General features: G+C 41.8%; 3 protein-coding genes across 5 annotated transcripts; 1 reads left to right on the top strand and 2 right to left on the bottom strand.

Annotated features, from left to right (window-relative positions):
* Positions 1-6,946: 6,946 nt before the first annotated feature.
* On the bottom strand, positions 6,947-9,385 carry LOC121543129 (induced myeloid leukemia cell differentiation protein Mcl-1). The gene is made up of 3 exons (XM_041852833.2): positions 8,705-9,385; positions 8,271-8,521; positions 6,947-8,166 (listed from the first exon to the last, which is right to left on the bottom strand). Exons 1-3 carry the CDS (start codon positions 9,213-9,215, stop codon positions 8,050-8,052), a joined length of 879 nt encoding a protein of 292 aa, XP_041708767.2. The 5' UTR covers positions 9,216-9,385; the 3' UTR covers positions 6,947-8,049.
* Positions 9,386-9,867: 482 nt separating this feature from the next.
* LOC121543128 (alpha-endosulfine) lies at positions 9,868-17,185 on the bottom strand. The gene is made up of 3 exons (XM_041852832.2): positions 16,996-17,185; positions 13,958-14,080; positions 9,868-12,849 (listed from the first exon to the last, which is right to left on the bottom strand). Exons 1-3 carry the CDS (start codon positions 17,047-17,049, stop codon positions 12,679-12,681), a joined length of 348 nt encoding a protein of 115 aa, XP_041708766.2. The 5' UTR covers positions 17,050-17,185; the 3' UTR covers positions 9,868-12,678.
* A 305-nt stretch (positions 17,186-17,490) lies between these two features.
* LOC123480964 (HORMA domain-containing protein 1-like) lies at positions 17,491-26,164 on the top strand. 3 transcript variants are annotated; one of them, XM_045217461.1, is made up of 16 exons: positions 17,491-17,509; positions 18,069-18,132; positions 18,312-18,456; positions 18,575-18,638; positions 18,773-18,809; positions 18,904-18,924; positions 19,016-19,042; positions 19,186-19,253; positions 22,649-22,800; positions 24,052-24,209; positions 24,306-24,395; positions 24,548-24,605; positions 24,751-24,809; positions 24,992-25,075; positions 25,267-25,335; positions 25,582-26,164. In XM_045217461.1, the coding sequence occupies exons 2-16, from the start codon at positions 18,100-18,102 to the stop codon at positions 25,669-25,671; spliced, it is 1,155 nt and encodes a 384-aa protein (XP_045073396.1). In that variant the 5' UTR covers positions 17,491-17,509; positions 18,069-18,099; the 3' UTR covers positions 25,672-26,164. The 3 variants fall into 3 exon arrangements, with proteins under 3 accessions (XP_045073396.1, XP_045073395.1, XP_045073394.1); XM_045217460.1 differs by lacking the exon at positions 17,491-17,509 and adding an exon at positions 17,647-17,790; XM_045217459.1 differs by lacking the exon at positions 17,491-17,509 and adding an exon at positions 17,647-17,808.
* Positions 26,165-26,430: the final 266 nt, after the last annotated feature.

Genomic DNA, 26,430 nt, shown 5'->3' with positions numbered 1-26,430 from the left:
ATATTGCTCGAAGACAGTGGGCACGTAGATCTCGGGGAACCGGTCTACACTGAAGACAATGAGCAGACTGGTCTTCCCACATGCTCCATCTCCCACTATGAGCAGCTTCTTCTCAAATGCTGCCATGACTGGCCAATAGGTAGCTAGATGGTTGTTTCCACATAATGTCTCGGCTTCACGCTTGACTTGCATGCTAGTTAGTTAATGTTAGGGCTAGCTCCCAACAGTGTTTGAGGGGGCGGACTGCGTTAGTCTGCGAAGTCTTCCTGACCTTAGAGTCTGGAAAGTCTATGTCTTTCTCACTCAAACACCCACATGGCCCCAAGCACCGCCCCCTTCCAATACAACTGTTGGATTTTCTAATCCAAAACAACTTTAGGACTCTTGGCCAAGCTTCCTGCCATCCAGGACCTCTATACCAGGCGGTGTCAGAGGAAGGCCCTCAAAATTGTCAAAGACTCCAGCCACCCTAGTCATAGACTGTTCTCTCTGCTACCGCACGGCAAGCGGTACCGGAGTGCCAAGTCTAGGTCCAAAAGACTTCTCAACAGCTTCTACCCCCAAGCCATAAGACTCCTGAACAGCTAATCATGGCTACCCGGACTATTTGCACTGCCCCCCCCACCCCACCCTTTTTACGCTGCTGCTACTCTGTTAATTATTTATGCATAGTCACTTTAACTCTACCCACATGTACATATTACCTCATCTACCTCAACTAGCCGGTGCCCCCGCATATTGACTCTGCAACGGTACCCCCCTGTATATATAGCCTCCCTACTGTCACTTTATTTTACTTCTGCTCTTTTTTCTCTCGACACTTTTTCTGTTGTTGTTTTATTTTTACTTTTTTTGTAAAAAATAAATGCACTGTTGGTTAAGGGCTGTAAGTAAGCATTTCACTGTAATGTCTGCACCTGTTGTATTCGGCGCATGTGACCAATAAAATTTGATTTGATTTGATTTGTCCAGACCAGTGTGTCACAGCTCTCCCTAGATGTCTACCACTTCAGTCGCATCAGGCAGGCTAGGAATGTGTAGGGCGGGTCACCTGAACACTGAAGTATGTGTGACGTGAAGCCAATCTGGTACAAGTTACACTGAAACTTCCTTGCCCAATCTTAACAATGAGCCTGGTGACAGTGGGTAGACTTTCATGGGAACTTGGGCCCGGCTCCACGAGGGGGCAAAAGGGGACTTAGCCCCTTCAGTTGAAACTTGTGCCCCCCTCAGTTTTAGTTTTATGTCCCTATATAAAAATAGCAGAAAAGTTCAAATGATTAATTGTCAGGTTGGTGCAAAATCTGTATCTCTGCTGCGTTGTGTCAGCACAATGGACAGAGCGCACCGCGGTGTGTGCAGGGGGGCCATGGAAAGCCACAGGGGTGGTTAGGTATGACTCCTTTTGGTTTCCATAAAAAGCGGGAAAAACGCTTCTCATCTGTGGTTGGCTGTGAATAATGTGATGCGCCTCCGCCTGTAATATTTTATTTTGATTTATAAGGGCGGGGTCAAGTTTACCGTTGAAGCTGCTTCACTCATCTCTGCCTCACGCCCCACCACCACATAGTTTAGTTAGCTTCTAAGCTAGCTATGAAAAGTGTTTGTGTTATTAGCCTTAGCCTATTTAGCTAGCACTAACCAGCTAATCTGCCACTGCCATGATGGATATTATAAATTGGCTTTGCCAAAGTACCAAAACAAAGCCAAAGGGAAAAGGAGAGCAATGAGCAGCATCAAACCAGAGGCCGCCGCCAAGCCCAGCAGCGAGGATGCTACCGAGCTCCAGCTAACTCCACGTGCAGAGCCTACCCACCCTTCCACATGCTCCGCCAGGATACTGACTCCACAACCCCATCCATCTCTGATTGTTCCTGACAATCTTGGAACAGAGGAGCCAGCCCAGGTTAGTGTACACTCTTAGAAAAAAAGGTGCTATCTAGAACATAAAATGGTTCTTCTGCTGTCCCCATAGGAGAACCCTTTGAAGAACCCGTTTTGGTTCCAGGTAGAACCCTTTTGGTTCCATATAAAACCCTTTCCACCGAGGGTTCTACATGAAACCCAAAAGGGTTCTACCTGGAACCAAAAAGGTTTAACCTAAGGGGACTGCCGAAGAACCCTTTTGGAACCCTTCTTTCCCGAAGAGTGTAGAATCCTACCCTAGTCGCAGGTTTTCTGTCCAAAAACATTAATTTAATAGCAACTGGTTCATAGGAAGAGGGTGGCTGGAATACTCGGTTACTGCAGAATTTAATATAATTCCAATGCAAGAACCCAAATGACACCACTGGGTATAGCTACATATCGGTATGTTTCATCATAGAAATAAACTCAACCCCGTCTTTCAAAGATAATTAGTAAAAATCAAAATAACTTCACAGATCTTCATTGTAAAGGGTTTAAACACTGTTTCCCATGCTTGTTCAATGAACCATAAACAGTTAATGAACATTCACCTGTGGAACGGTCGCTAAGACACTAACAGCTTACAGACGGTATGCAATTAAGGTCACAGTTATGAAAACTTAGGACATTAAAGAGGCCTTTTTACTGACTCTGAAAAAAACAAAAGAAAGATGCCCAGGGTCCCTGATCATCTTCGTGAACGTGCCTTAGGCATGCTGTAAGGAGGCATGAGGACTGCAGATGTGGCCAGGGCAATAAATTGCAATGTCCGTAATGTGAGACGCCTAAGACAGCGCTACAGGGAGACAGGACGGACAGCTGATCGTCCTCGCAGTGGCAGACCACATGTAACAACACCTGCACAGGATCGGTACATCCGAACATCACACCTGCGGGACAGGTACAGGATGGCAAAAACAACTGCCCGAGTTACACCAGGAACGCACAATCCCTCCATCAGTGCTCAGACTGTCCGCAATAGGCTGAGAGAGGCTGGACTGAGGGCTTGTAGGCCTGTTGTAAGGCAGGTCCTCACCAGACATCACCGGCAACAACGTCGCCTATGGGCACAAAGCCACCATCGCTGGACCAGACAGGACTGGCAAAAAGTGCTCTTCCCTGACGAGTCGTGGTTTTGTCTCACCAGGGGTGATGGTCGGATTCGCATTTATCGTCGAAGGAATGAGCGTTACACCAAGGCCTGTACTCTGGAGCGGGATCGATTTGGAGGTGGAGGGTCCATCATGGTCTGGGGCGGTGTGTCACAGCATCATCAGACTGAGCTTGTTGTCATAGCAGGAAATCTCAACACTGTGCATTACAGGGAAGACATCCTCCTCCCTCATGTGGTACCCTTCCTGCAGGCTCATCCTGACATGACCCTCCAGCATGACAATGCCACCAGCCATACTGCTCGTTCTGTGCGCGCTTTCCTGCAAGACAGGAATGGCAATGTTCTGCCATGGTAAGCGACGAGCCCGGATCTCAATCCCATTGAGCACGTCTGCGACCTGTTGGATCGGAGGGTGAGGGCTACGGCCATTCCCCCCAGAAATGTCCAGGATCTTGCAGGTGCCTTGGTGGAAGAGTGGGGTTCTCACAGCAAGAACTGGCAAATCTGGTGCAGTCCATGAGGTGGAGCTGCACTGCAGTACTTAATGCAGCTGGTGGCCACACCAGATACTGACTGTTACTTTTGTTCAGGGACACATTATTCAATTTCTGTTAGTCACATGTCTGTGGAACCTTTTCAGTTTATGTCTCAGTTGTTGAATCTTGTTATGTTCATAAAAATATTTACACGTTACGTTTCCTGAAAATAAACAGTTGACAGTGAGAGGACGTTTCTTTTTTTGCTGAGTTTAAATACATTCTATTATGGTTTTCTTCGTAGATTATTGGTTTTTGTGGTTGTAAATGGAACTGTACATATTGGAAATGTGTTTACGGTAGGCTGGCATTGCTTAATTACTTATGTGGGTTGAGTGTATTGTGCCATATCACAACTTGTTGCTGTACTCATGAGAGGCATGATTTTCAATGTCTGAAGCGGGCCTATAGGCCTATTTGTTTGGCAAGAAAGCTGTGCATGGCTGCATTTCACTGTACTAGGCTGTAGGCTATATTATGGATCTCCATCCACCTTTTGTTTACTGCGTTTCTTTACCGTTAATACTAGCCTAAATATAGATTGTGCCATGCGATTACCGATCTGATATTTTGTTTACTAGGCCTACTTGGTACCGCTGTTTTGTTCTGTTCGCATTCATTAGATTGCATTCACAGTTGTGTCGGTATTCTAAGCCGAACTGCTATTCAGTATTTTTATTTGCATGCATGAAAAACTAGGCTACTACTTTCAGCATTTAGTTTGTATTATTTTGGCAAGACAGCTGTGTGTACTGCTGCATTCACATAGGTTGTTTGTAATGGGGGAATTACCCTATCAATATTGTAGCCTATATTCATTACCAAAACGGCCTTGCTTTAGTGTGTAGGGCGCTGTCCATTGTGCTGATACAACGTAGCGGAGATAGGCTACAGATTTCACGCCAACTTGTCACTTCAAAAGCACTCAATGGTCTAGGAGTCTTGGCGTTTGAACTTTGTTTATTGTGGCATATCGTGATATAAGCAGAATTCAATATAATTCCAAATGCAAGAAACCCCCAAAATCACAGATTTCAACTGCCTTCTTAAGACTTCCGCAGGTGTCGGCCTAACTCGGCTAGGTGAACTGAACGAGTGTGCTCGCATACTCCCTTAAAAAACCTTCGCTAGAAAAACGAGAAATGTGGCAATACTGTTTGTCAATCTTGAGACGTCATAGCCTGTTTACACTGTCAGAATTTATCTAAGAAATCTGTCATTTATTTTGACGTTTTTGCAGAAGAGATCTACATCTAACTGTTTGGTGCAGTATTTGTTACGTTTTTTTATTTTTTATTGCATGAAAACGAGTCGTCTATCATTGAATGACAAGCACGTAATTGAAGAATCCCTACTGTTGACCAATGACCGACAAAGGGGCGATTTGATTTCGGCTACCAAAATTTGGCTTGCCTCGAGAAAAATTTTGCACAAACAGCCGAAAAAACCCTTGCCGAAGATCAAAACAAACAAAAGCGTCATAATATATGCACAAACTGTTCCGGATGGGAAGCATGCGGACGCCTTTAGTCACATTATCCTGGTGCCGGGTCTGTGGGAACTACTCTTTACCTTAGAAAAAATCCAGTGTGAAATAACAGTTTAGTTTCGGTGTCATATGTGATTTGAGCATACTATCCATCAATGTTTATTGTGTAAAATGTGGTTGCCTCAGCTCAGATCCAAATTTCCCCTATGTAGCTAGTGCTTGGCAAGGCCCACATGAACTAGCCCTGTGGTGATGGTAACCACGGTGGCAGCCATCGTCATTAGCAGGAGGATTAGTTTAGGTCTGACGTGTGCATTAGTCACCATGGAGAGGGCCTACGATTCCTCATAAGACCTCTATGGGTGTGTGTTTGTGCTGTAACCAGAGACGACAGAGATCTGAACAAACAGACCTACCACACACACAGAGGGATCATTAATGACTAAGAGCAACATAACCCTTTGAAAGGATTCCCTTAATTGAGGCCTGATATAGCTGCAGCCCTTCCCCAAAACAACCATGTTCCCATGAAATTAAAGTACATAGTATGTTTACTCTAGCATATTGTTGTTTCCATACCACCTTTCATTACCAAAGAAACCCTCTTTATCCGAAGTACAGCATGCCCTGACACAGGTAATGTGAATTTGTTCCAAGATTAGCCTAGGTGAGACTAGTGAGTCTTCTCCAGTGATGTTATGTAATTTCCTTATTGACAACCCCATAAGTTACACATATTACATTTGAAGAATTGTTCTTATGAGACTGAGTGCAAACACAAGAGTAAACGTATTTCCCCTCGACTTGCATCACTACCCTCTGTGATATCTCCAACTTCCCTCGGCCCAGCAGACGTCAAACAATACCTGCTCTGTGGCTGATTTCCATAGCTGTCTAAAAGCATGCCTGAATAGATTGTACATTGCTGACCTGTTTCCTTCCGCCATTAGCCCCACCCCCCACTCCAGAGTTCTCCTCCTTAAGCTTCAGGGGAAAATCTACAATAACCAGTCTGGTTCTGACCTTTCTATACATCAGTGACGAACACATATGCAAAGAAAGATCAGTGGTATTTCCGGGCTGTCACTCAGTCATTTTAGTTTGCAAATCACTAAATACATTTACACTGGATGCATTATACCTGTGGCACTCTGAGATAAAATACTGCTTTGGAATCAAGACATGATTAAATATGCAGAAGCAATTCTCAAGTTGGTAAATTAGTGAGAGCAACAAAGGATGTGGTTCATATTTGCTTCAACTGTTGCAACGCTATGATTGTGGCGCAGACAGATGTCAGATGCAATTTATGTGGAAACATCTCTAAACCTAAAGGGTGAAGCTCACTGAAGTTATGCAACATTGTAAAAGATCTTTGGACTGCTATTAACTTATTTTATTGGCAACTCAGAGGTTGAGTCACCCAAGTGGTTCAGGTGATCTTAGTTTAATAATGGTTATGTTTCTGACAACTGAGGCTGCAGATGAAGTGATACTGTGGTAGACTTCTGCCTATGACACACATATGCATGGTTAACACAGAAGCGCAATTTCTAGGAAATAACCTCACAGTGCATGTCCGGGGGGAGTGGAGTGAATAAGCATGTTTGTGTGTGTAGGTAGATGACTATGTACAACACAGGAATTAATTTGTGTATGGGGTTACCTTCCAGCACCAGAAACTAGCACAGAGCAGATGTCACTGCTATCTTTTCACAAAATATCCCCCACCCCTTCGAAAAGTAGTCCCAAAGTTCACAGCAGGTTAACAGTTGAACTTCTGCTTTGAGACAATTGCAGCCAAAAAGTGAATAAAGTCACATCCTTTATTCATTGCAGTCACAAAAGTTGCATGATTTTATCCTTTAATTTAAGGAATTTGCCAGCAAGATGCATCAGGAGGGTTAGTGCTAGTTTATTAGGTGGAACTGCTGTACATGTTTACTGTCCAGACGATCTTGCCTCTATTGAACCAACGCCAGAGACCATTTGCAATCTTTAAGCTCATATTTAAAACTCATACCTGCGAGCACATTTCATTTACATGGATATAATTTGGAAATTAAATGCTTCAAATACAATCAGCATAGTCTTGAGAATGGAATTTTGAACTGACTTTCAAACACGTCCTCCCTTCCCCCTCCCAGTAAAGCCTAGTGCAACAGCCACAATATTTCCTTAACCAGGAAGTCACATTGCAGCCACGCAAATAGTTTGCCAGGCATGACTGGCAAATCTACCCCAAGGAACATGGACTTATGAATGGGATGTAGGCGAGATAGGGGGTTTATGACATGCGTGACAAGCATGTAAGGCAATTAATTGCATGTAAAATACAGTCTTTCCTGCTGTAAGCGCTTTACATTTTCAATGCCCATAGCCTGGGTTTACCTTCTTAGTTTAATTCTAAGGCCCTCATTGGTCAGTTCAATGCAGGTTCTGCCTTTCTTACACCAATCCCTGTATGTACATGTATGACTAATATCACAAGGAACAGAAACACAAGTCATTTGAGCCAACTTTATGGTCAGAGGCGGAACTTTGCCATTGTGAATTATAGCTATTAGCTAGTGCTTTTCCATCTTGATTACTTAAAATGAGTGAGTTGAACATTTGCAGATTAATTAACTATATTTCTGTACGAGTCTAAATTCAACTATACATTTATTACAAAAATAAAATGTCTGTACTTTGTACATTAAATAAAAGCGCCATTTAACAAGTCCATTAGATACCGTTCCGACAACTACCAAATATCCTCATATGGCCCCTCAAACAAAAAAGGCACCAAAACATTGATGCGGAAAAAAGCAAACTTGAGCTTGACACCAAAGCACTGTCCCAATTCAGTCGGTCACAGACTGACCCTCTTCTTTGACCAAACAGGACATCATTGGGTAGTCATTCCAACCATGGTGATATTAAGGATTTCTGAGAACTTGCGGGAATAGTCCATTTTCTTCGTTGAAAAAAAGTAACAGGTAAGTCTTTTATAGTTCAATTCACCTGATCAACATGGCGAGTGTTGCCCCAATCCCAGCAACTCCAGCAAAGGCTATGAGGGTGTTCCTTACTGAGGACTCTGGATCTTGCACATGAAAGAACTCTACAAATCCATTCTGAGAAAGAGACCAAAGGCAGAGTTAGGTTTATGATTAGCTACTGAACAAGTTTAGATTGTCTCACATCTGCAAATGACTAATGGGCCACATAGATGACTCACCCATGCATTGTTTTTGACCAGCCAGTCCCTTTGGTCAGAGAGGAGGTATGTGGCGATCTCTTGGCCCACCAACTCAACGCAGTGTCCCCTGCCCCTCTCCTTCAGGTGATGGCTCACCACCGCTCCAAATGCCACTAGGCTTGCGATGCGACCCCAGTTCGTGATCCCATCACTGAACAGGGTCTTGGCCACAGACTTGATGACGCTCATGTCATCGTTACGATCATCCAAGTCAAGTTTGTCGATCATACCTAAAACATTTAATAAAAAGGTCTGAGTAAAACGAACTAACCATATTCCTGATAATATTGCTCTGTTATTAACCAAGTTAGCGCATGATGAGCTCAATACCATCTTTAAACAGAAAATTAGGATATACAGACACTTAGCTAGTTAGTGCCAGTGATTTGGATACATCAATACCATCTACGTACCATTGTATGCGTATCGGTGCTTCGCTATTACATCCTCCACCACTCGCTTCATCGTCGTAAGAGTTTTGCTTTGCTTCCAACGAGACGGAGACAGTCCTGTGTAGTCCCCCAATACGTTCTCAATGAGTTGTCTGGTATCATGTTCCAATACTTCATCGCCCGATGGACAATTCGATATTTCAGGCCCACACTCTGAAGCCATCTGAGGAGTGCACGGCAAAGAGTCGTCAGAGTCGTCATTGTTGCTTCGGTCTGACAAATGATTATCTAGGACGTTGCTTTTCACGACATTCACTCCTAACTTCGTGGGTCGTGGTGGAGTATCGCCAGTCCCATTTCCCAAGTCAGTATCTACTTTAGACTTCGGTGACGCCCCAGCACATACGGCCCCATTCGCGCCGAAATAGTACAAAGGGCTAGCACCAGCAGGGTACGAAGATCCTCCGACGACTCCATTTTGAATATTCAACATCGTAGTTGTGGCTCGTGTAAACGACTTCGACAGATTCATATTGACTTAACGTTTAGATAAAGAAACAAGCGTTTGAAAAATAAAAAAAATAAAAAGGTACTTCTAGCTGTTACTTTTTACGAAAAGCTAGCGCTTAGCTACTTCGTTGCTCAAATATCCCCCATCGTTGACTGCTAACTACAACAGTGAGCCTGAAGCGGAAATGACCAACCTTTTGTCGGCTAGTTTTTTAAAAGAGGGAGGGATTATGATGACTTCCGACTCTGCCTCCCCCATTGAATTAACTTTACAAATCTATCTGGGATGTTTTTCCAATAACATTCAGATAAATACCTCCACGAAGAGAGGATATAAAAATGCATTTTCTCTGCATTGAGCGGTACAGATAAATAAAACAAATTTCGTTTGCTGGCTGAGGACAGTGTGTGCACTTTGCTATAGCCCTTCAGAGACCATTGATAAATAACGAATGCGGAGATCTGCTGTCCCCTGGTGGCAAATGACGGGTTGTGATCATGGACTTCGTATGTCATTTATCAACATATAAAGTGGAGGTATCCTGCCCTGTGTGGTTGAAAAGATTACTGTAGCTAGAGACAGTTGGTTATTGGCTTCTGATGTAAACTTCAGCAGGACTGGTGATCAAATCAATAATGCACGTGAGAAGATAATTGAAAAGAGCAAAAAGTAATTAATATTCATGTAAAAGTTTATTTCAAATAGTGACAAATTCGCTCCACTACTTCCACACAATTGAAACAATTAGTACTCATGTACTTTCTAATTTCTTAAAATCAATATTTTGTTTTGTCTCCTGTTCCACAATCAGCATATCCTTATGTAAACCCCCCAGTTATTGGGAGCAAGGGTGCTCCAGATATCCCTGCAGTTATCTTGGGCCAGGATAAACTTTTGTTGTAGTTATGCAGTGAGTAAGAGAACACTAAAACATCTTTAATGTATGCAAAACAAAAACAGGTTAGGTAAGCAGCACAAGGTACTTTAGAGCACACAGTCATTTTAAATTTGCTTACATTCTGGCATATACTTATCATGGTTGAACAGGACACTTGGTATTTTAACATACCTTGCTCATTGCATTGCTCCATACAAAGCTAGACAGTGCACAAAAACATAGCAATCAATAATTCCTCTCCTGTTGTTTCAACAACCTTCATTTCAGCATATCCAGTTATATTATTTGACACTTTAATAAGCCTGGAATGGCAGGCTACAATTATTTAGGATTCTGCACAGTCTTTCTGTTCAAAGTCAAGTAACAAGTTGGGGTCAATCCCATTTAAACTCCAGCTGGCCAGTTCCCAAAATGGATTGCATTGATCATGGGTAGAATTTCAATTAATATCCTAATTGAAATGGAATTAGACCCCCAACCCTGGAGTGGTTAGTCAGTCTCCCATTGGCAGACATTATTCATGGTAGGCTTGGGTCCGATTGTTTGAATCCTAGGACAGACGTTCTTTATGGGGTAATATGTTAGTTTAAGATTAGTCATCAACTGAATCAGCAGCATTTACACATATTCATATTATACAGATTAATTTGTCTCTGTATTTAAAAAAAAATGGTTAAAGCAGAAGTAGTGTATTCACTGACAGGAGAAAGGAACCACTGAATCAGAGAACTACAAGTAGTGAAATCAATAATAAAAATAAAGAATCCTCACCCTCAAAAGTCTATTTACACCGGCTGGGACAGAGAAAAGCAGCACATTCATACTAACCCAGACAACCACACTCAATGCCAATTATCTTCTTCCCTGCAATTTGACACAGGGCAGTGTCTAATAATCCCAAGATGGGAGTGCTCAAGTGTGTATTTTAGCATTTGTGTGGAGTGTGTGATACATTGAGATAGGACAACTAATTCAGTGATAACATAGCCTACAACCTCTGACCTTTAAACCAGGGTGCATGCATTTCACTTTTGTATGATTTATCTAACACACCTCTGACCATAATTATTTTGCAAGTTGAACCATCCCAACAGGTGTGAGCAGGGTCAACTAAATACACACTCACACTTTACCCCCTCTCCTCATGTCATCAAATCCCTTCCCTTTGCCATGTGTCAAGTGAGCATATCTTTAAAGCACACTGTGTGTCCCAGTTAGGTCTGTGTGAGCCAGGGTCCAGTCAGGGCCAGTTTATCAGGTGGCCGACTGTTTACCCCATTACTGACATCACAGATTTGTATATTTAGAATGTCAACACGTAAGGCTATATGCTTTAGCAGTACGCTGTGAGGCTCTTGCTACGTTGAATTTGAAGGAGAGCCTGAGGAGAGGTTTAGCAACTAATGTAATTGGGAACTAGGCTGTAATCTTCTGTTACTGGAAGAATTTCTCAACAGGAACTGCCATTAACAGTGAAAAGAGCCAGATTCTAGTAAATGGCTAATAAGTGACAATGAACAAACAATAACCCATTATAAAGACACAAATCATACCAAATGTCAAATTTCTCAACATAATACAGAAATATACATTGAATTTATCCCCAACAAATCTTTTAGGCTTTTTGATGTAATAGCCACAGTACTGAAATTTAGTATTAAACAGTTGCCTCTTTTCCCAGCCTTAAAATGATACATGGGTATTCAGTTTGCTGTGGCATTGCTTTCGCCATGGGCAGCCTACAGACAGAGTGTGTGGATTGTCAGGACATTGAGAGGGAAGGAAGGAAGGAGTGGACAGTGACCATGGACATTCCAGGGCTCCATTTGGTTGCTTGCTACTTCCTATCAGTCGTCTAACCCCTCCAGATTTGCACATTTTGTTACATGTTACGATCATGCAGCATATTCAGAAAAAGAAGAGCAACAGGGAGTCAAGAATTAAAGCGACATTAGCAGAAAATGTGTAGTTTCATATCCGTTCGGTCAGGTCAACGTGGACGACCTTGGATTTGTGTTTGACAAAACATGAGATAAAGGAAACCTCAAATCAGTTTTCACATTTCCCTCTGATTACCACTCCCTTCCTTTGGACACTTCACCATGGTTCCCTTCCCTCCCAGATTTGGTGTGCAAGCAAAATACGCAAACATTTACCCCCAGCTTTGACGAGAACACAACATCGAAAAATGTGGAGCGATCATGGTTCCTAACTCCCTCGTCAACAACATATTTGGGTGTCGTTCGGGATGCAAAAACATACTGTACATAATACAAAGTGCATTAAACTCAGCCTCCCCGATGGCACATCTACTTTATGTACCTCTGAACACCAAACCAAGACATAAGGGAGGCGGTAGAGCAGAGTGTGCAGAGGGCAGAGCTGTGTGGAGAGATGGTAGATAAGGTCCCAGCTCACCTCCCCTCCCCTCCCCACCCACCCACATACAAGCAATATGTACTGACTTTCACAGCTCTCCCCGATACGTTAAAGCCAAGTGGAGCCTGGAGATGACTAGGGAGGAACATCGTTGGGGGACAGGTGAGGGACGTTAGCTAGGGGCCTGGTGGATGGGTGGAGGCTAGGCTAGCCTGCTAGTTTGCTGGTCACCAAGGAGGACCTCCTCTGGGGCAGGTCCTGTGGCGTGGGAATGTGGTCCCCTGTGACGAGGTTCTTGTCGGGCCCCGCCACGGGCAGCTGTTTGTTCTTCATCTTGGCCTTGGCCATGTTGTAGTCGCCTGAGTCAAAGTACTTTTGCTAGGTGGGGGCAAGATAGAAGGAATTCAATTCAGGTTGTCTGGAGTAATTCTGCTAGTTCATGTCAATAGGTAGGTTTCCAAAGACCCTGGTTTATTCGAAAAAAGCAATGTCGCAAAAAGAATAATTGCGACGTGTCATGGAAACGGCAGATATAGGAGAAACGTTCTAAAGATCAACAACATTTTTATCCGTTCGACAGGATTTTTATTTTGTCTAACTTTCTTTATTGCGACATATGACAATGTTTTTGGAATAAATGATGATTGTATGTGGGGTACGTGATGTCACGAGTAACTATAAAGCTCCACACCACATTTAATTCTAAAATGTCTACTGCTTGCTAAATCCATTTTTTCAACTATAAAAATAATGTTTATTTGCAGGACAAGGATTGTCCTGACTTTCAAGAATGCCTGAATTGCTTCGCCTTGCTTTTCTGGTTGGCTGGCAAGTTTCAACATCCAATTATTTCAGATCTATAGGAGTGCAAGTTTCTCCATGGTTCGGACCGTGGCGATACGCTGGCATATGATAATTATTAGAATATGGCAAATATTAGTAAATTATTGCATTCTATACATGCTGGCTTTCGCTGGCTATACCCGAGACATGAAACAGATATGTGGGAGGGCATACAGGCTGTCACCAATTTATTAATGCGCAATTTGCCTAAATGGGTAATGGAAACACTTCAACCACTATATTGTTATGCGACACTGTAGGTTTCTGCAATTTTTTACATGTCATTTTTAGGTGTGAGGTCATTACGTCCAGCTGTTTTTATTAACACAAGTTAGTTAAATGGAAACGGCAATTGTCGCATCTATTTTCTTTGTGAACTTTCTAAATGTCGAAGAAAAAAAAATCACTGGACAAGTTCATGGAAACATAGCTACTGTCACAGACATGCCAATGCAATCTGAGATCCTCATAAATGCAGAACGTATTGAAATGTCTTAAAGAGGACTATTCGAAGCCTATGCGATTTCCTAGTCAAGTGGTCAACAAGGGTGTGTAGGCGTTTGTTCCAGCCTAGCACTAAACTAACATGCCGAATCAAAAGCATGTATTCTCTGTGGCTCTCCAGGAGAAGGGTTCCACTTACCCCTTTCTGTAGCCTCTTCATGAGGAAGTCAGAGCCTCCAGGCTTCTGGCCCAGGCCGGGGTACTTGGCCTTCAGCTTGACCTCTTCGCCCTTCACAAGGTTGGCATTCTTTTCCTGAGAGTCCTGTCCAGACAAAGAAAACATTTCGATGTGCCGTCATATGGGTGTTACTTGCTATGCGCAAGGAATTTTGCTAAAGAGGAGAAACATCAAAACAGTAGGCCTATGTAGCCTACGCTTATATATCCCTCATCATAATGTCAGCCATGATGCACAGAGAAGAAAAAGCATAGGCTTTTAAAATAGACATTCTCCATTTAACTGTCCAACGCCTTGTGATATGCAGTAATATAACCTGATGCCTAGTCATCTTACCCCTATAATTATCTACCTCTATTCTTCCAGAATCCCTGCACATTGTAAATATGGTCCTGGAACTGACTGACCCTGTATATAGTATTCTTACTTACTTTCTCGTGTTCTTCTTATTTCTATTTCTTGTGTGTTTTTGTTCTACCTTATATTATTTTTAGTATTACATTGTTATTGATTACGGCATTGTTGGATTTAGTGGTTGAAGAAAGGCATTTCACTGTACTTCTGACATTAAAACTAATAAGAAGGTTATAAGATGGTCTGATGATGACAAAACAACAAGATTAATGGGCTGGCATTGTGCTCTTCAGAAAGGATTGCATCTGAATCATATAGCCTAACCCTACTCATTTCAGCTGTGAAGTGGGCTAATGCCATGAAAATGACTTGAGGGAGTTGAAGCGTCTTCATAGTATGAGTCACACTCTGCATGCTCTCCTGCAACACTATCTCTCACGCCCTCATGGTTGCCTGTAATAAACAACTCACTCAGAAGACGAGTATTATGATCGAGTAAGAATTAAGTGTGACTAGAAAGCAGCTTCACATCTATTATTTCCCCCTCTCTCACACACTTTTCCTCAGCTGATGTGGACAAAACAGCCTTGTTACCCCATCACTGACATGTTATTGGTGCCATAAAAACAAACTGTTTTCCCCTCATAAAGCCGTTTGTCTGCAAATATATACAAGCCAAGGGTGGCGTTACTTTATGGTTATTGTAAAAATATGATACAGAAACAGGCCTTGAGTAATTGCTGACCAAAGTCTAGGTACACAGAGCTTGCAGAGTGGTTCTAGTGTTCACATGACACCTTCATGCTAAAGCTTTTTGTAAGGTGTAAGCCTATGGTTTACTGGAGTCAACTTCTGCACTAGACAAACTGGTTTACCCTTTTCTGCCAGTGTGGAGTCCATGGAACGAGGCCAGTGGAAAGTACGTTAACAGGACACACCCTGTTATTGTCCACAGTACAGGTAGACTCTGAGCAGAAGTCAGCAAAATAAGTATTCTCTATTGGGGCAATTCCACAGTAACAGAGTGAAGCTAAGACTGATCTTTCACTTTAAAATGTATGTCAAACAAAAACCAATGATTGCAAAGCTAAACAAACCATACAACTCCATGCACAAGGAATACTTTTAACAATTTCCACAGAATAATAAAAAATAAAAATAAATGTACTTAAAGAACAGTGCAGATGCAAAGTTTGGTAACAGAATGACAGCTCAAACAGCACAACCCGTCATTCTGTTACCAACCTCTATCTGCACTGTTCTTCAAGTAAATATGTTTTTGTCAAATTTTCTGTGGAAAGTAGTCCTTGTGCATGTATGTTTTTATTTTATTTAACTGTGCAATCATTGGTTTTTAGTTTGGCATACATTTTAAATGGAAAAATCTGAGTCTCAGCATCACTGTTGACATGGAATTGCCCATTGTTAACTTACAACACATTGTAACTTATCTGGCTAAATAAAGCTAAGAAAACATTGAGAAACCCACAAAACACTGCAATCGAAGTACAGGAGAATATCTGCCATTCCATGCAGAGGACAGTGAACGCAAAGCTTGCTGGGGCAGGAATAATAAGTGACTCAAGGTAGAGAAGCCGATGAACAGATTCCCTTGCTGATTCACTTGGATCCATAACGAAAATGTAAAAGTTGCTATATTCAGCCCCAATGATGGAAAATGCAAGAGTGGACCAGATACTTTCCACTCCCTAAAAAAGTTCCAAACTGCTAGACCCCATAGTAGCTAGCTACCATGAAATGTTATTTTCCCACATGACCGGTTTCTCTTCTTGCCATTGTATCAAAAGACCATTGTATTAATAGCACCCCTTAGCATTGATAAGACAAAGTGTCGCATCAGTACCTTCCCTATGTAGACATGCTAGTCAATGCATATTGATATGACCAGTGGGTTTGTCAACAGACTCACCTGAACTCTGACCTTCACCAGCATCCAATCAGGATGCTGCCTGTACAAGTGCCTTTTCATCAGTGTACTCCATTTGATAGCTGTCACATATTGATATAGATAGGCCTATATTATATATAGCTAAGCCTAATATCAGTGCAACACTTTAAATAACAACATTCACAAAACATAGGGGACTGAAAACGAGTATGAATCAATAGATCTAGCTTATACATCCTTATAAGCTTTGTGTGACTGATCAGCTAGCATATAAGTGACTGTGATGATTGACCCTGGTTTCCATTGAAACACAGATTTCAAAGGATAGGCTACAATATTATTGTTTGCCTGACAGTCTCGAAAGCCTGAAGACTCAACCTCAGGCTCAACTACTGCAGTGTCAGGATAGACCAATGAGGCCCAGGTATATCTCATAACCTGTGGACTAGCGAGCCAATGGCACAAAGGAAAACTCAATAAATAACTCAATAATATACAGTACCTATGTTATTATTGCTTATCGAGAGACACGTAAATCTTACTCAAGACCTTTCCAAAAGATTTATACACACTGTCACTGCTGGTAAACGAGACGTTTAAAGGTTTGATGCCATAACGAAAGCTAACTAGCTAGCTATCAATTCAAACACTTCACTTGTAACGCGTTACAACAAACATAGAGCTAGCGTCATAGCTAGCTGGCCAACTCAAGATAGTGTCATGATATTAAACCCACCTGTTTTTCATCCTCATATTCCATCTGAGTATCTGATAGATTTTCAGACGACATTACGCAGCTATAATGGACGGGAAGTCTGATTTGCTTGAAAACGCAGGTTAGAATGTATGCAGGGGTGCTCTTCTAGCTTCCACTGCTAGCAAAAATCGAATCTGTCTCTTGAACACAAGGCTCCTCGACAAAAAAAAGGCTAAAACATGTGGGATTGCCATTTGTGACAGACATATACAGTAACCAATGGTATAAGGAAACACGTTGTATTAGAGACCAGGAGAGCCAATGAAATGCTACTAATCGTAGAGAGATGCTGATTGACAGTGCTGTGTCCAATAGAGTGCGGATATTCAATCTGTGCGCAGCGTTGCATCAAACTACACTAACAACAGAGCAAATTCCATACAGTGCCACAACATTAACAACTTCATTTAAAACTGATGTTTACCTCGGCCAGGACATATCACTACCTTTGATATCACAAATCACTCAATGCATGTTGTGGTGGCAAGAAAATGTACGTTATCTAAGGCTGCCCTCTGATTGGCTACTTCAGCTATCAGGTTTGGCGGGTAGCTCGAGAAAAATTTATGTCCGAAAGAAACAGGTGTGTGTGTGTGTGTGTGTGTGTGTGTGTGTGTGTGCGTGTGTGTGTGCGTGTGTGCGCGCGTGCGTGTGTGTGTCTGGCGCGAGTTTGGCCCACGGTCCAATAGCTTCTTAGTAAATTCGATCTGGCTAGCTAGCTAGCTTATTATTTTTTCAACCAAAAACCAGGTTGTGTGACTGCGCTTTTTCTAGGTAGTAATAGCTAGCTATGTGAGTTATGCAATTTCATACTATTCACAATGTGTTGTAGAGTAAAGTCAGTGTCATCAGTAGGTGTGTGTACTGCTAGCTACGTTAGCTAGCAAATGTAATGTAGATAGCTAGGTAGCTAACGTAGCTAGCAAGATTAATATCAAATATTCCTGTATCTATTTGTGTAAGCTAGTACGTTAGCTAGCTAGCTACATATTTCAACATAGCTTTACCTTGATAGCTAGCTACCTGGCTTCTGATTAATCTTTATTTTGTAGATTTGACAACTGGTTATCAACTATTACTACCATGGCCTGTGAACAACGTTTGCGGACTGCTCAGGTAAAACCTCTGGCTAACCATAGCCAGACCTTGGTCCTATTGTATTGCTGTTTTAAAGCAAGCAAATGGCATGTTCTATGATGGCATGTTCTAATAGCATGTTCTATGAATATCTACATGACTCTATTTATTAAAAAATATTCAAAGGTGTAAGAGCCTGTCTTTGTTATCTTTTATAGGGCACCCAGTTGCTGCCAAATGTAGTTTCAACAGAGCAGCAGTCCTTGATTGTTGTGAAGAAACTGCTGGCCATTGCAGTCTCCAGCATCACTTATCTCAGGGGTCTTTTCCCAGAAAAAGCTTATGGGAGAAAATATGTTGAAGGTAAAACACATTTTATGTTCTTTTTAAATGTACTCTATTGTTATTTAAATCATGATACTGTAGCTAGCCAACATCTTCAAGAAGTAGCCTTACACTTTCTTCTCTCTCTATGCCACAGAGCAGAAAGTTATGATCCTCAGGGAGGAGCGCACCTGCCCTGGTGCCAGTCAGATTGTACAGTGGTCAGTATACACCACCAAGCCTCAGTGGGGAATTCCAGTACAGTGTTTTCTCTGTGGCCAAATACTTTCCCTTTATCCTGGTTAGATCATTTATTCAGTGTTGATTAATTAAGACTCTTTTATACACCTCCCAGGATGCAGGGATGCTTTGATGCCCTTCAAAGAAAATACGTAAGTGAGATACTAGTATTTAGTTGTTTATTCATTATATGCATGTTATTAATGTGAATTAATTACATATAATGAATGTCTTGTATTCCAACAGTTGCGGACGGTCGTTATGTCTGTGAGTATATCTTATCGAATATTTTCTTCAGCATATAAAGCATTTAAATTTTCAGTTGCTAAAGTTTGTATTCTCCTTCCACTTTCTATAGATATACACAGACCCAGAGAATCCAAAGGTAATAGACAACTTTTTAACCCCATTGGTATTTATCATAGTAATGCTTTGATTCTCTGGACTAGAACAAGATCTACAGTATATGTAACCTCTTGAATCAAGCCTTTTCTCATTGTGACACTGGTCTTTCTTTACAATTTGCAGAAGGTTACTGAATGCTACCAGTTCAAAGTCGAATACACTGAAAAGGGACCCAAAATTGACTTTGAAAGGTACAGCGTTGTGAATGTGTATTAGGGTTGAATGGCGGGAACCCGGTTACTGAGGTTTAACGAGATTTACCGCCAAAACCACTCCCTTTTCCCGGGATAAATAACAGTGAGAAACTGGTAAATTATAAGAAATTATTTATATGAACAGCTTGACGTGAAATGGAGCTGTAATTATATGCGATGTCTAAATCTGGATTCTCTAAGGCCTTCCCTCTGGTCACTGCATGATGAATCATCAATGCTCTGGGTGGGGACCAACAGCCCATCTCAGTATGTAGACCTATCCATTTTTTTTATTGTGACAGGTAGACCTACATTTGCTGCAGCATAGCCTATGCTACAGTAATATAAAGACCGAATGCGCATCTAATTTACACATCTCCATCTGGCTTTCGGGGATCACTATATTTTTTTATTGTAAAGATGATTTTTCTTTTTTATTGACGAGTTTAAAACACTCCTAAATCGTTGCTTTAAATCAGTGCACGAGTGAACGCTCTCTCGCAGTCTTTCTCTCCATTAATTCCATTCAAATTGCATCCAAAATAGATAATCCTGTTCAAGATTGATATATACAGTGGGGAGAACGAGTATTTGATACACTGCCGATTTTGCAGGTTTTCCTACTTACAAAGCATGTAGAGGTCTGTAATTTTTTATCATAGGTACACTTCAACTGTGAGAGACGGAATCTAAAACAAAAATCCAGAAAATCACATTGTATGATTTTTAAGTAATTAATTTGCATTTTATTGCATGACATAAGTATTTGATACATCAGAAAAGCAGAACTTAATATTTGGTACAGAAACCTTTGTTTGCAATTACAGAGATCATACGTTTCCTGTAGGTCTTGACCAGGTTTGCACACACTGCAGCAGGGATTTTGGCCCACTCCTCCATACAGACCTTCTCCAGATCCTTCAGGTTTCGGGGCTGTCGCTGGGCAATACAGACTTTCAGCTCCCCTCCAAAGATGTTCTATTGGGTTCAGGTCTGGAGACTGGCTAGGCCACTCCAGGACCTTGAGATGCTTCTTACGGAGCCACTCCTTAGTTGCCCTGGCTGTGTGTTTCGGGTCGTTGTCATGCTGGAAGACCCAGCCACGACCCATCTTCAATGTTCTTACTGAGGGAAGGAGGTTGTTGGCCAAGATCTCGCGATACATGGCCCCATCCATCCTCCCCTCAATACGGTGCAGTCGTCCTGTCCCCTTTGCAGAAAAGCATCCCCAAAGAATGATGTTTCCATCTCCATGCTTCACGGTTGGGATGGTGTTCTTGGGGTTGTACTTATCCTTCTTCTTCCTCCAAACACGGCGAGTGGAGTTTAGACGAAAAAGCTCTATTTTTGTCTCATCAGACCACATGACCTTCTCCCATTCCTCCTCTGGATCATCCAGATGGTCATTGGCAAACTTCAGACGGGCCTGGACATGCGCTGGCTTGAGCAGGGGGACCTTGCGTGCGCTGCAGGATTTTAATCCATGACGGAGTAGTGTGTTACTAATGGTTTTCTTTGAGACTGTGGTCCCAGCTCTCTTCAGTTCATTGACCAGGTCCTGCTGTGTAGTTCTGGGCTGATCCCTCACCTTCCTCATGATCATTGATGCCCCACGAGGTGAGATCTTGCATGGAGCCCCAGACCGAGGGTGATTGACCGTCATCTTGAACTTCTTCCATTTTCTAATAATTGCGCCAACAGTTGTTGCCTTCTCACCAAGCTGCTTGCCTATTGTCCTGTAGCCCATCCCAGCCTTGTGCAGGTCTATAATTTTATCCCTGATGTCCTTACACAGCTCTCTGGTCTTGGCCATTGTGGAGAGGTTGGAGTCTGTTTGATTGAGTGTGTGGACAGGTGTCTTTTATACAGGTAACGAGTTCAAACAGGTGCAGTTAATACAGGTAATGAGTGGAGAACAGGAGCGCTTCTTAAAGAAAAACTAACAGGTTTGTGAGAGCCGGAATTCTTACTGGTTGGTAGGTGATCAAATACTTATGTCATGCAATAAAATGCAAATTAATTACTTAAAAATCATACAATGTGATTTTCTGGATTTTTGTTATAGATTCAGTCTCTCACAGTTGAAGTGTACCTATGATAAAAAATTACAGACCTCTACATGCTTTGTAAGTAGGAAAACCTGCAAAATCGGCAGTGTATCAAATACTTGTTCTCCCCACTGTATAGGCCTATTTATAGATGTGCTAGCCTACCTCTTTCAGGTAATAAATCCAATGCAGTATTAGCCTTATATTTAGCTAATGAATGATGGGTAATGCATAATAAGCTTCTAACTTATAGCCTCTGTCTCTTGCGCAATATGCACGTACCTGTGCTCCGCTGGCCTCGCTCTGTAAAAAATGCTCCTTAGCTCTTGGAGTCCTATGCAGGAAAAGCTAAACTAGAATAGTGGCTGGACATTATTTTTTTTAGCATTTCTTATACCAATAGACTATTCGAAGAGGGACACAAGCTCTTGTTTGCTGAATGTTAAATACAGCACCCAATAGAACTCATGGGTAGTTTGAAAGAAGAGCGAACGAGTGATGGCGGTAGGCTATAGCAGTTATTTATGCAGACCCATAACCATTCAATCCTCGTGAAGAGAAGTGAAAGCCTTTTGCGTCTCATTCTAGTCCTATATTATTCAAATATGTAATTAGAATGATGAAGATAAGGACAATGAAACATATTTAATTTAACTGTTGAAAGCAAGGAAGGAATGAAGCAACAAAAGAGAGAGAAATAAGAGGTAGGCTAATAACATTAGGGAAAATATAATGAAAAATGTCAATCAAATTCGCTAGCCTATACTTGTAACTTTGTAGGCCGCATGTGCTGCACCAGAATCACATTTTCTCTCCCTGCTTGATCATGGTTTGAATGAGGTGCGTAATTCCAGTCCATATAATACAGTATAATACAATGCAGTACAGTAATACAGTTCACACTCAAAAAGATTACTGGAGCTTGTTTCATTTATTTATCCAAGAGAGCATCTATGTGCTTTTATGTTTTTCTGTCTTATGTAATCTGCAGTAGCTGTATTGGATAACGGTACAATCATTTGGGCATGTTTGGGCTTAGGCTCATAAAATGTATTTTATCTGGCTCAGGTTGCATCAGGCTTGAATATTCGATCAAAGCTCTAATCAAATCCAGACATAGGCCTATTTATATGCTTTGTAATGCTTTTGAATGACACTTCCGGTTTTGACACTTACCCCGGAGAAAAGTGATTTATTCTCGGGATGGAACATTTGTAAAATACCGGGTAAATATTCAACCCTAATGTGTATAACATAATGATAACATGGCAGAATTTCATTGAGAAACATTGAAGAGAGAAACTTTTAATTGTGTAAAAGTTTTTACATTTATTTTTGTTTTAGCAAAAACAGCAAGAATCTGGGAAAGATGGCTTGCAGCAACACAAAAAAGTCCAGCATCCTCCTGGTGCGTAAACTCTACACACTGATGCAGAACCTGGGTCCTCTGCCAGACAATGTCTGTCTCAACATGAAACTCTCCTACTACGACGACGGTAAAGACCACACAGTGATGTAGAGTAAGCTAAAAGAAAAGAGATGATATGATGCAATACGCTGCGCAAGTGATGTCATCCTATGTCATACTTCCGGGGTCATGTCCCGGGTCTTTTGAATATGCTCCAAGATTATATGATAAAAATCATGAAAATGCAGCCATTTAATTACAATGAGTATACCAAACATTAGGAACACCTTCCTAATATTGAGTTGCAACCCCCTCCCCTCAGAATAGCCTCAATTCATTGGGGCATGGTCTCTACAAGTCTTCGAAAGCGTTCCACAGGGATGCTGGTCCATGTTGACTCCAATGCTTCCCACTGAGTCAAGTTGGCTGGATGTCCTTTGGGTGGTGGACCATTCTTGATACATACGGGAAACTGTGTGAAAAAGTGAAAAACCCAGCAGCGTAGCAGTTCTTGACACAAACCGCCTGGCACATATTACCAGACCCCATTCAAAGCACTTCAATTTTGTCTTGCCCATTCACCCTCTGAATGGCACACATACACAATCCATGTCTCAATTGTCTCAAGGCTTAAAAATCCTTCTTTAACCTGTCTCCTCCCCTTCATCTACACTGATTGAAGTGGATATAACAAGTGACATCAATAAGGGATCATAGCTTGCACCTGGAGTCACCTGGTCAGTCTATGTCATGGAAAGAGCAGGTGTTTTGTATACTCTGTATATTTGTGTATTGATTTACTCATACCCGATGCCTTTGATCAAAATATTTGACGTTCAAGAAGTAAGACACATCACGAAAGTTAGAGAAGTCTCATTTGAACTACATCTCCTGCAGCGTTGTTAGCATGCCTGAGCGTGCCTGCTCGAGCTGAGGACTTACAGGAAGGTAACAACCTGTTAGTTACAGGCCATTTGATGTGTTTTAATATTAGATTAGGCTGGGGGTTTTTCAGTGAACGTTGCCAACCAGTGCCTTTTGATTTGTAGTTCATGTGTGTAGTTCAAATGAAACGGTTGTACCTTTTCAGCTTTGTGCTTCTTGGGCGTCAAATACGTTGAAAAACGGCATATGGTAAATAAATATATACGAGAAAACATACATTTTAATATATATCTTAAATGACAATATACATTTTAAGCCCATTCTTAGCCTACAAAACCTGGATGGACTACGGAAGTCAAATTGAAGCACTACTTTCATAGGGTATAACAAGTATATGTTTTTAAAAGACCACATAAAGAGTGTGTGTGTGTTTGCATGTGTGTATATATCTCAGTCACTCCCCAGGACTACCAGCCCCCAGGATTCATGGAGGGGGACTGCGATAGCATGCAGTTTGAGAAGGAGCCTGTCAATCTGACCATGGGCGAGGTGGTCACTCCCTTCCACACCCTGAAGGTGGACGTGACCACAGAGAGAGAAAGGCTGGAGCAGGTATGAAGGAAAGGGGGGAAATAACTAAAGAGAGAGTAATGTCAACCAGATTAATGGGTGACACGTTGATTAACAGCTGTCCCCTTTTCTCTGTAGGTTGATGACGAGCAGCCCATATGCGTGAGGGACAAGTGGGAACTGAAGATGGAGGAGGGGGGGACAGTGACCAAGATCAGCAGTCAGCAGGTGAGACCTGAGGCTGACATAAATCTAGGCTAATTTGACTGGGTGCCTATGGCAGGACGCTATTGTTTTAACCCAGTAGAGGGCGTTGCTGTCTCTATCCCACGGGATATACCTACAGTATATAAATTTTTTTATGGGGTTTCTACTTTTAGACTCGCATGATAAAAGTAATGGAAAATCCAGACGACGACCTTTACTTGGACAATTCAGGTAGGACCTCCTCTCTCAAACCCTAGTGTAAAGAAGTTTTGCTGAACATGATAACAGCAGTGCTATTTTCTTTTTTAAGAAGTCAAATGCAGTCTGAAATCCATGTTTTGTTTTATTTTGTTTCCATCATGTTTGATGCTCAAAGAGGTCCAGGTGAACTGCCAGGAGAATATGATGTGTGAGGAGAGCACAGAGAACTCTCAGGTAAAATCACAGCAAAAAATTCGACATAATCAGTACTAAGATAGGCCTTGTATCAACCAAATGCAGATACAGAGCAATACAAATACCCAGGTGGGATAGTACGGTATGGATATAAAGTACTATAGGGGCTGCTCCAGTTGTGAAGGTAACGGTCTGTGGTTTGATTGACCTGTCTGTCTCAGATGGACACTTTGGTAAAGAGGACCTCTGACCTGGAAGTGGCCATTAAGAGAACCAGGAGCGGACGCGTCACCAGGTCCACCCTGGTCAGTGCCCCCCAAAACTCACAACCCTATCTAACTCCTACTAGTCCTGTTCAAATGGAAGACATCTTTGTATAACGTAATGTAAAAATGACCACGGAGGGTGTATATCTATGGTACTAGTGTATCCGACTAGCTTCACAAGCACTTCCCTGCAGTCTGTGATTTACTGTCTTTGTTCTGTGTGTGTGCAGGAGAGAAAGGCTGAGACTGAGGTGCACAGCATCAGCAAGAAGAAGCCCTCTCCCATCGAAGACAAAATGGTGGGAGACACGCCCCCTGGAGCATCATAGATTTCAGTCCCCAGTCTTACTCACAGAACGAGTGATAATAATGAGAAAATTGTCTTTTAAAGATAAAAGTTCCCTGACCTACATGTTTTTTAACAAGTCAATATGACTCATTCAGTCCATCCCATCTCGATGGATACAGAATATTGTTTGGCAATCATTATTCATTTTACAGTTTTACATTAGTTGGTAAACTGTCTGTCACTCTCTGATTGGCAGATATCGCAGTTCGAGTTCCCCTGCAGTCAGGATGTCCAGGCCTCTGTGCAGAAGAAACGCAAGTTCAGCGAACCCAAGGAACGCTTCTGACCTTTCCACCTAACCTATAAGACACCTGTCAAGACCAGAATCGATTTTCTAATTTGCCTGGGCAAAATCTCTATGCCTTTTTAGTTGTGTGACTATTTTAAAGGAAAGGTGTAGTGCCCACCGCCAACACCAAAATATGACCTCTGCATTCTGTCGTTACAATGGAAAGGACAAAGGAAATAGTTATTTCTAGTCCACCTTGTTGTTTACGTTTATTCTTTTGTTTCCGTTGTTGAGTTACATGCTAATGTGTGATGTGGAGACTGGGGAAAATGTATTTTCTACAATTGTATATTAGGGTCTGCGAAGTGCGAAACCCACAGTTTTATTTATTTCAAAGGATTACATATTTTTTTATGTCAATATATTTTTTTACGGTTTGTCTTCTGATTACCAGTAACTTTACACTGTGCAAAATGGTGTTTATATTTTATATTGTTATCATTTATATAGTATTAATATACAGTACCCTCCTGTTGTAAGTTATTTTATTAAATGTATCTTTCAAATATATTAAAGTGCCTTTTCTCTGTTTTGAAAAAGGTTTATTATTTCAGTCTGTATGGTTAAGAGCAAATAGTTCTACACACTAGTGCTGAACCTCAGTTATAACTGCTTACATCAGCAGCAAACCTGGGTGCACCTGTTTTAGTGTCGTGGTTGGAAAAAGGAAGCACAAGTGCTTGCTACAATTCAAGATCAAAGAGGTTCAGCTTCCTGTCTGCAAGGCCTGATGCTGTTCTTAGCATGAGCGCAAAA

Source organism: Coregonus clupeaformis, unplaced genomic scaffold (assembly GCF_020615455.1).
Source record: "Coregonus clupeaformis isolate EN_2021a unplaced genomic scaffold, ASM2061545v1 scaf1063, whole genome shotgun sequence".
Classification (NCBI taxonomy): Eukaryota; Metazoa; Chordata; class Actinopteri; order Salmoniformes; family Salmonidae; genus Coregonus; species Coregonus clupeaformis.
The sequence above is the reverse complement of the archived record's forward strand: the minus strand, read 5'-3'. Positions and strand labels throughout refer to the sequence as shown.

Excerpts from the sequence above, each read along its gene's own strand:
- LOC121543129 (XM_041852833.2), bottom strand. The coding sequence starts at position 9,215 with ATGAATCTGTCGAAGTCGTTTACACGAGCCACAACTACGATGTTGAAT. Across the intron at positions 8,522-8,704 it reads GCACCGATACGCATACAATG|GTATGATCGACAAACTTGAC; the intron begins GTACGTAGATGG and ends TAAATGTTTTAG. Across the intron at positions 8,167-8,270 it reads TGGTCAAAAACAATGCATGG|AATGGATTTGTAGAGTTCTT; the intron begins GTGAGTCATCTA and ends TCTCTTTCTCAG.
- LOC121543128 (XM_041852832.2), bottom strand. The coding sequence starts at position 17,049 with ATGTCGTCTGAAAATCTATCAGATACTCAGATGGAATATGAGGATGAA. Across the intron at positions 14,081-16,995 it reads AATATGAGGATGAAAAACAG|GACTCTCAGGAAAAGAATGC; the intron begins GTGGGTTTAATA and ends TTGTCTGGACAG. Across the intron at positions 12,850-13,957 it reads TGAAGAGGCTACAGAAAGGG|CAAAAGTACTTTGACTCAGG; the intron begins GTAAGTGGAACC and ends GCCCCCACCTAG.
- LOC123480964 (XM_045217461.1), top strand. The coding sequence starts at position 18,100 with ATGGCCTGTGAACAACGTTTGCGGACTGCTCAG. Across the intron at positions 18,457-18,574 it reads TGGGAGAAAATATGTTGAAG|AGCAGAAAGTTATGATCCTC; the intron begins GTAAAACACATT and ends TCTATGCCACAG. Across the intron at positions 24,606-24,750 it reads CCTTTACTTGGACAATTCAG|AGGTCCAGGTGAACTGCCAG; the intron begins GTAGGACCTCCT and ends TGATGCTCAAAG.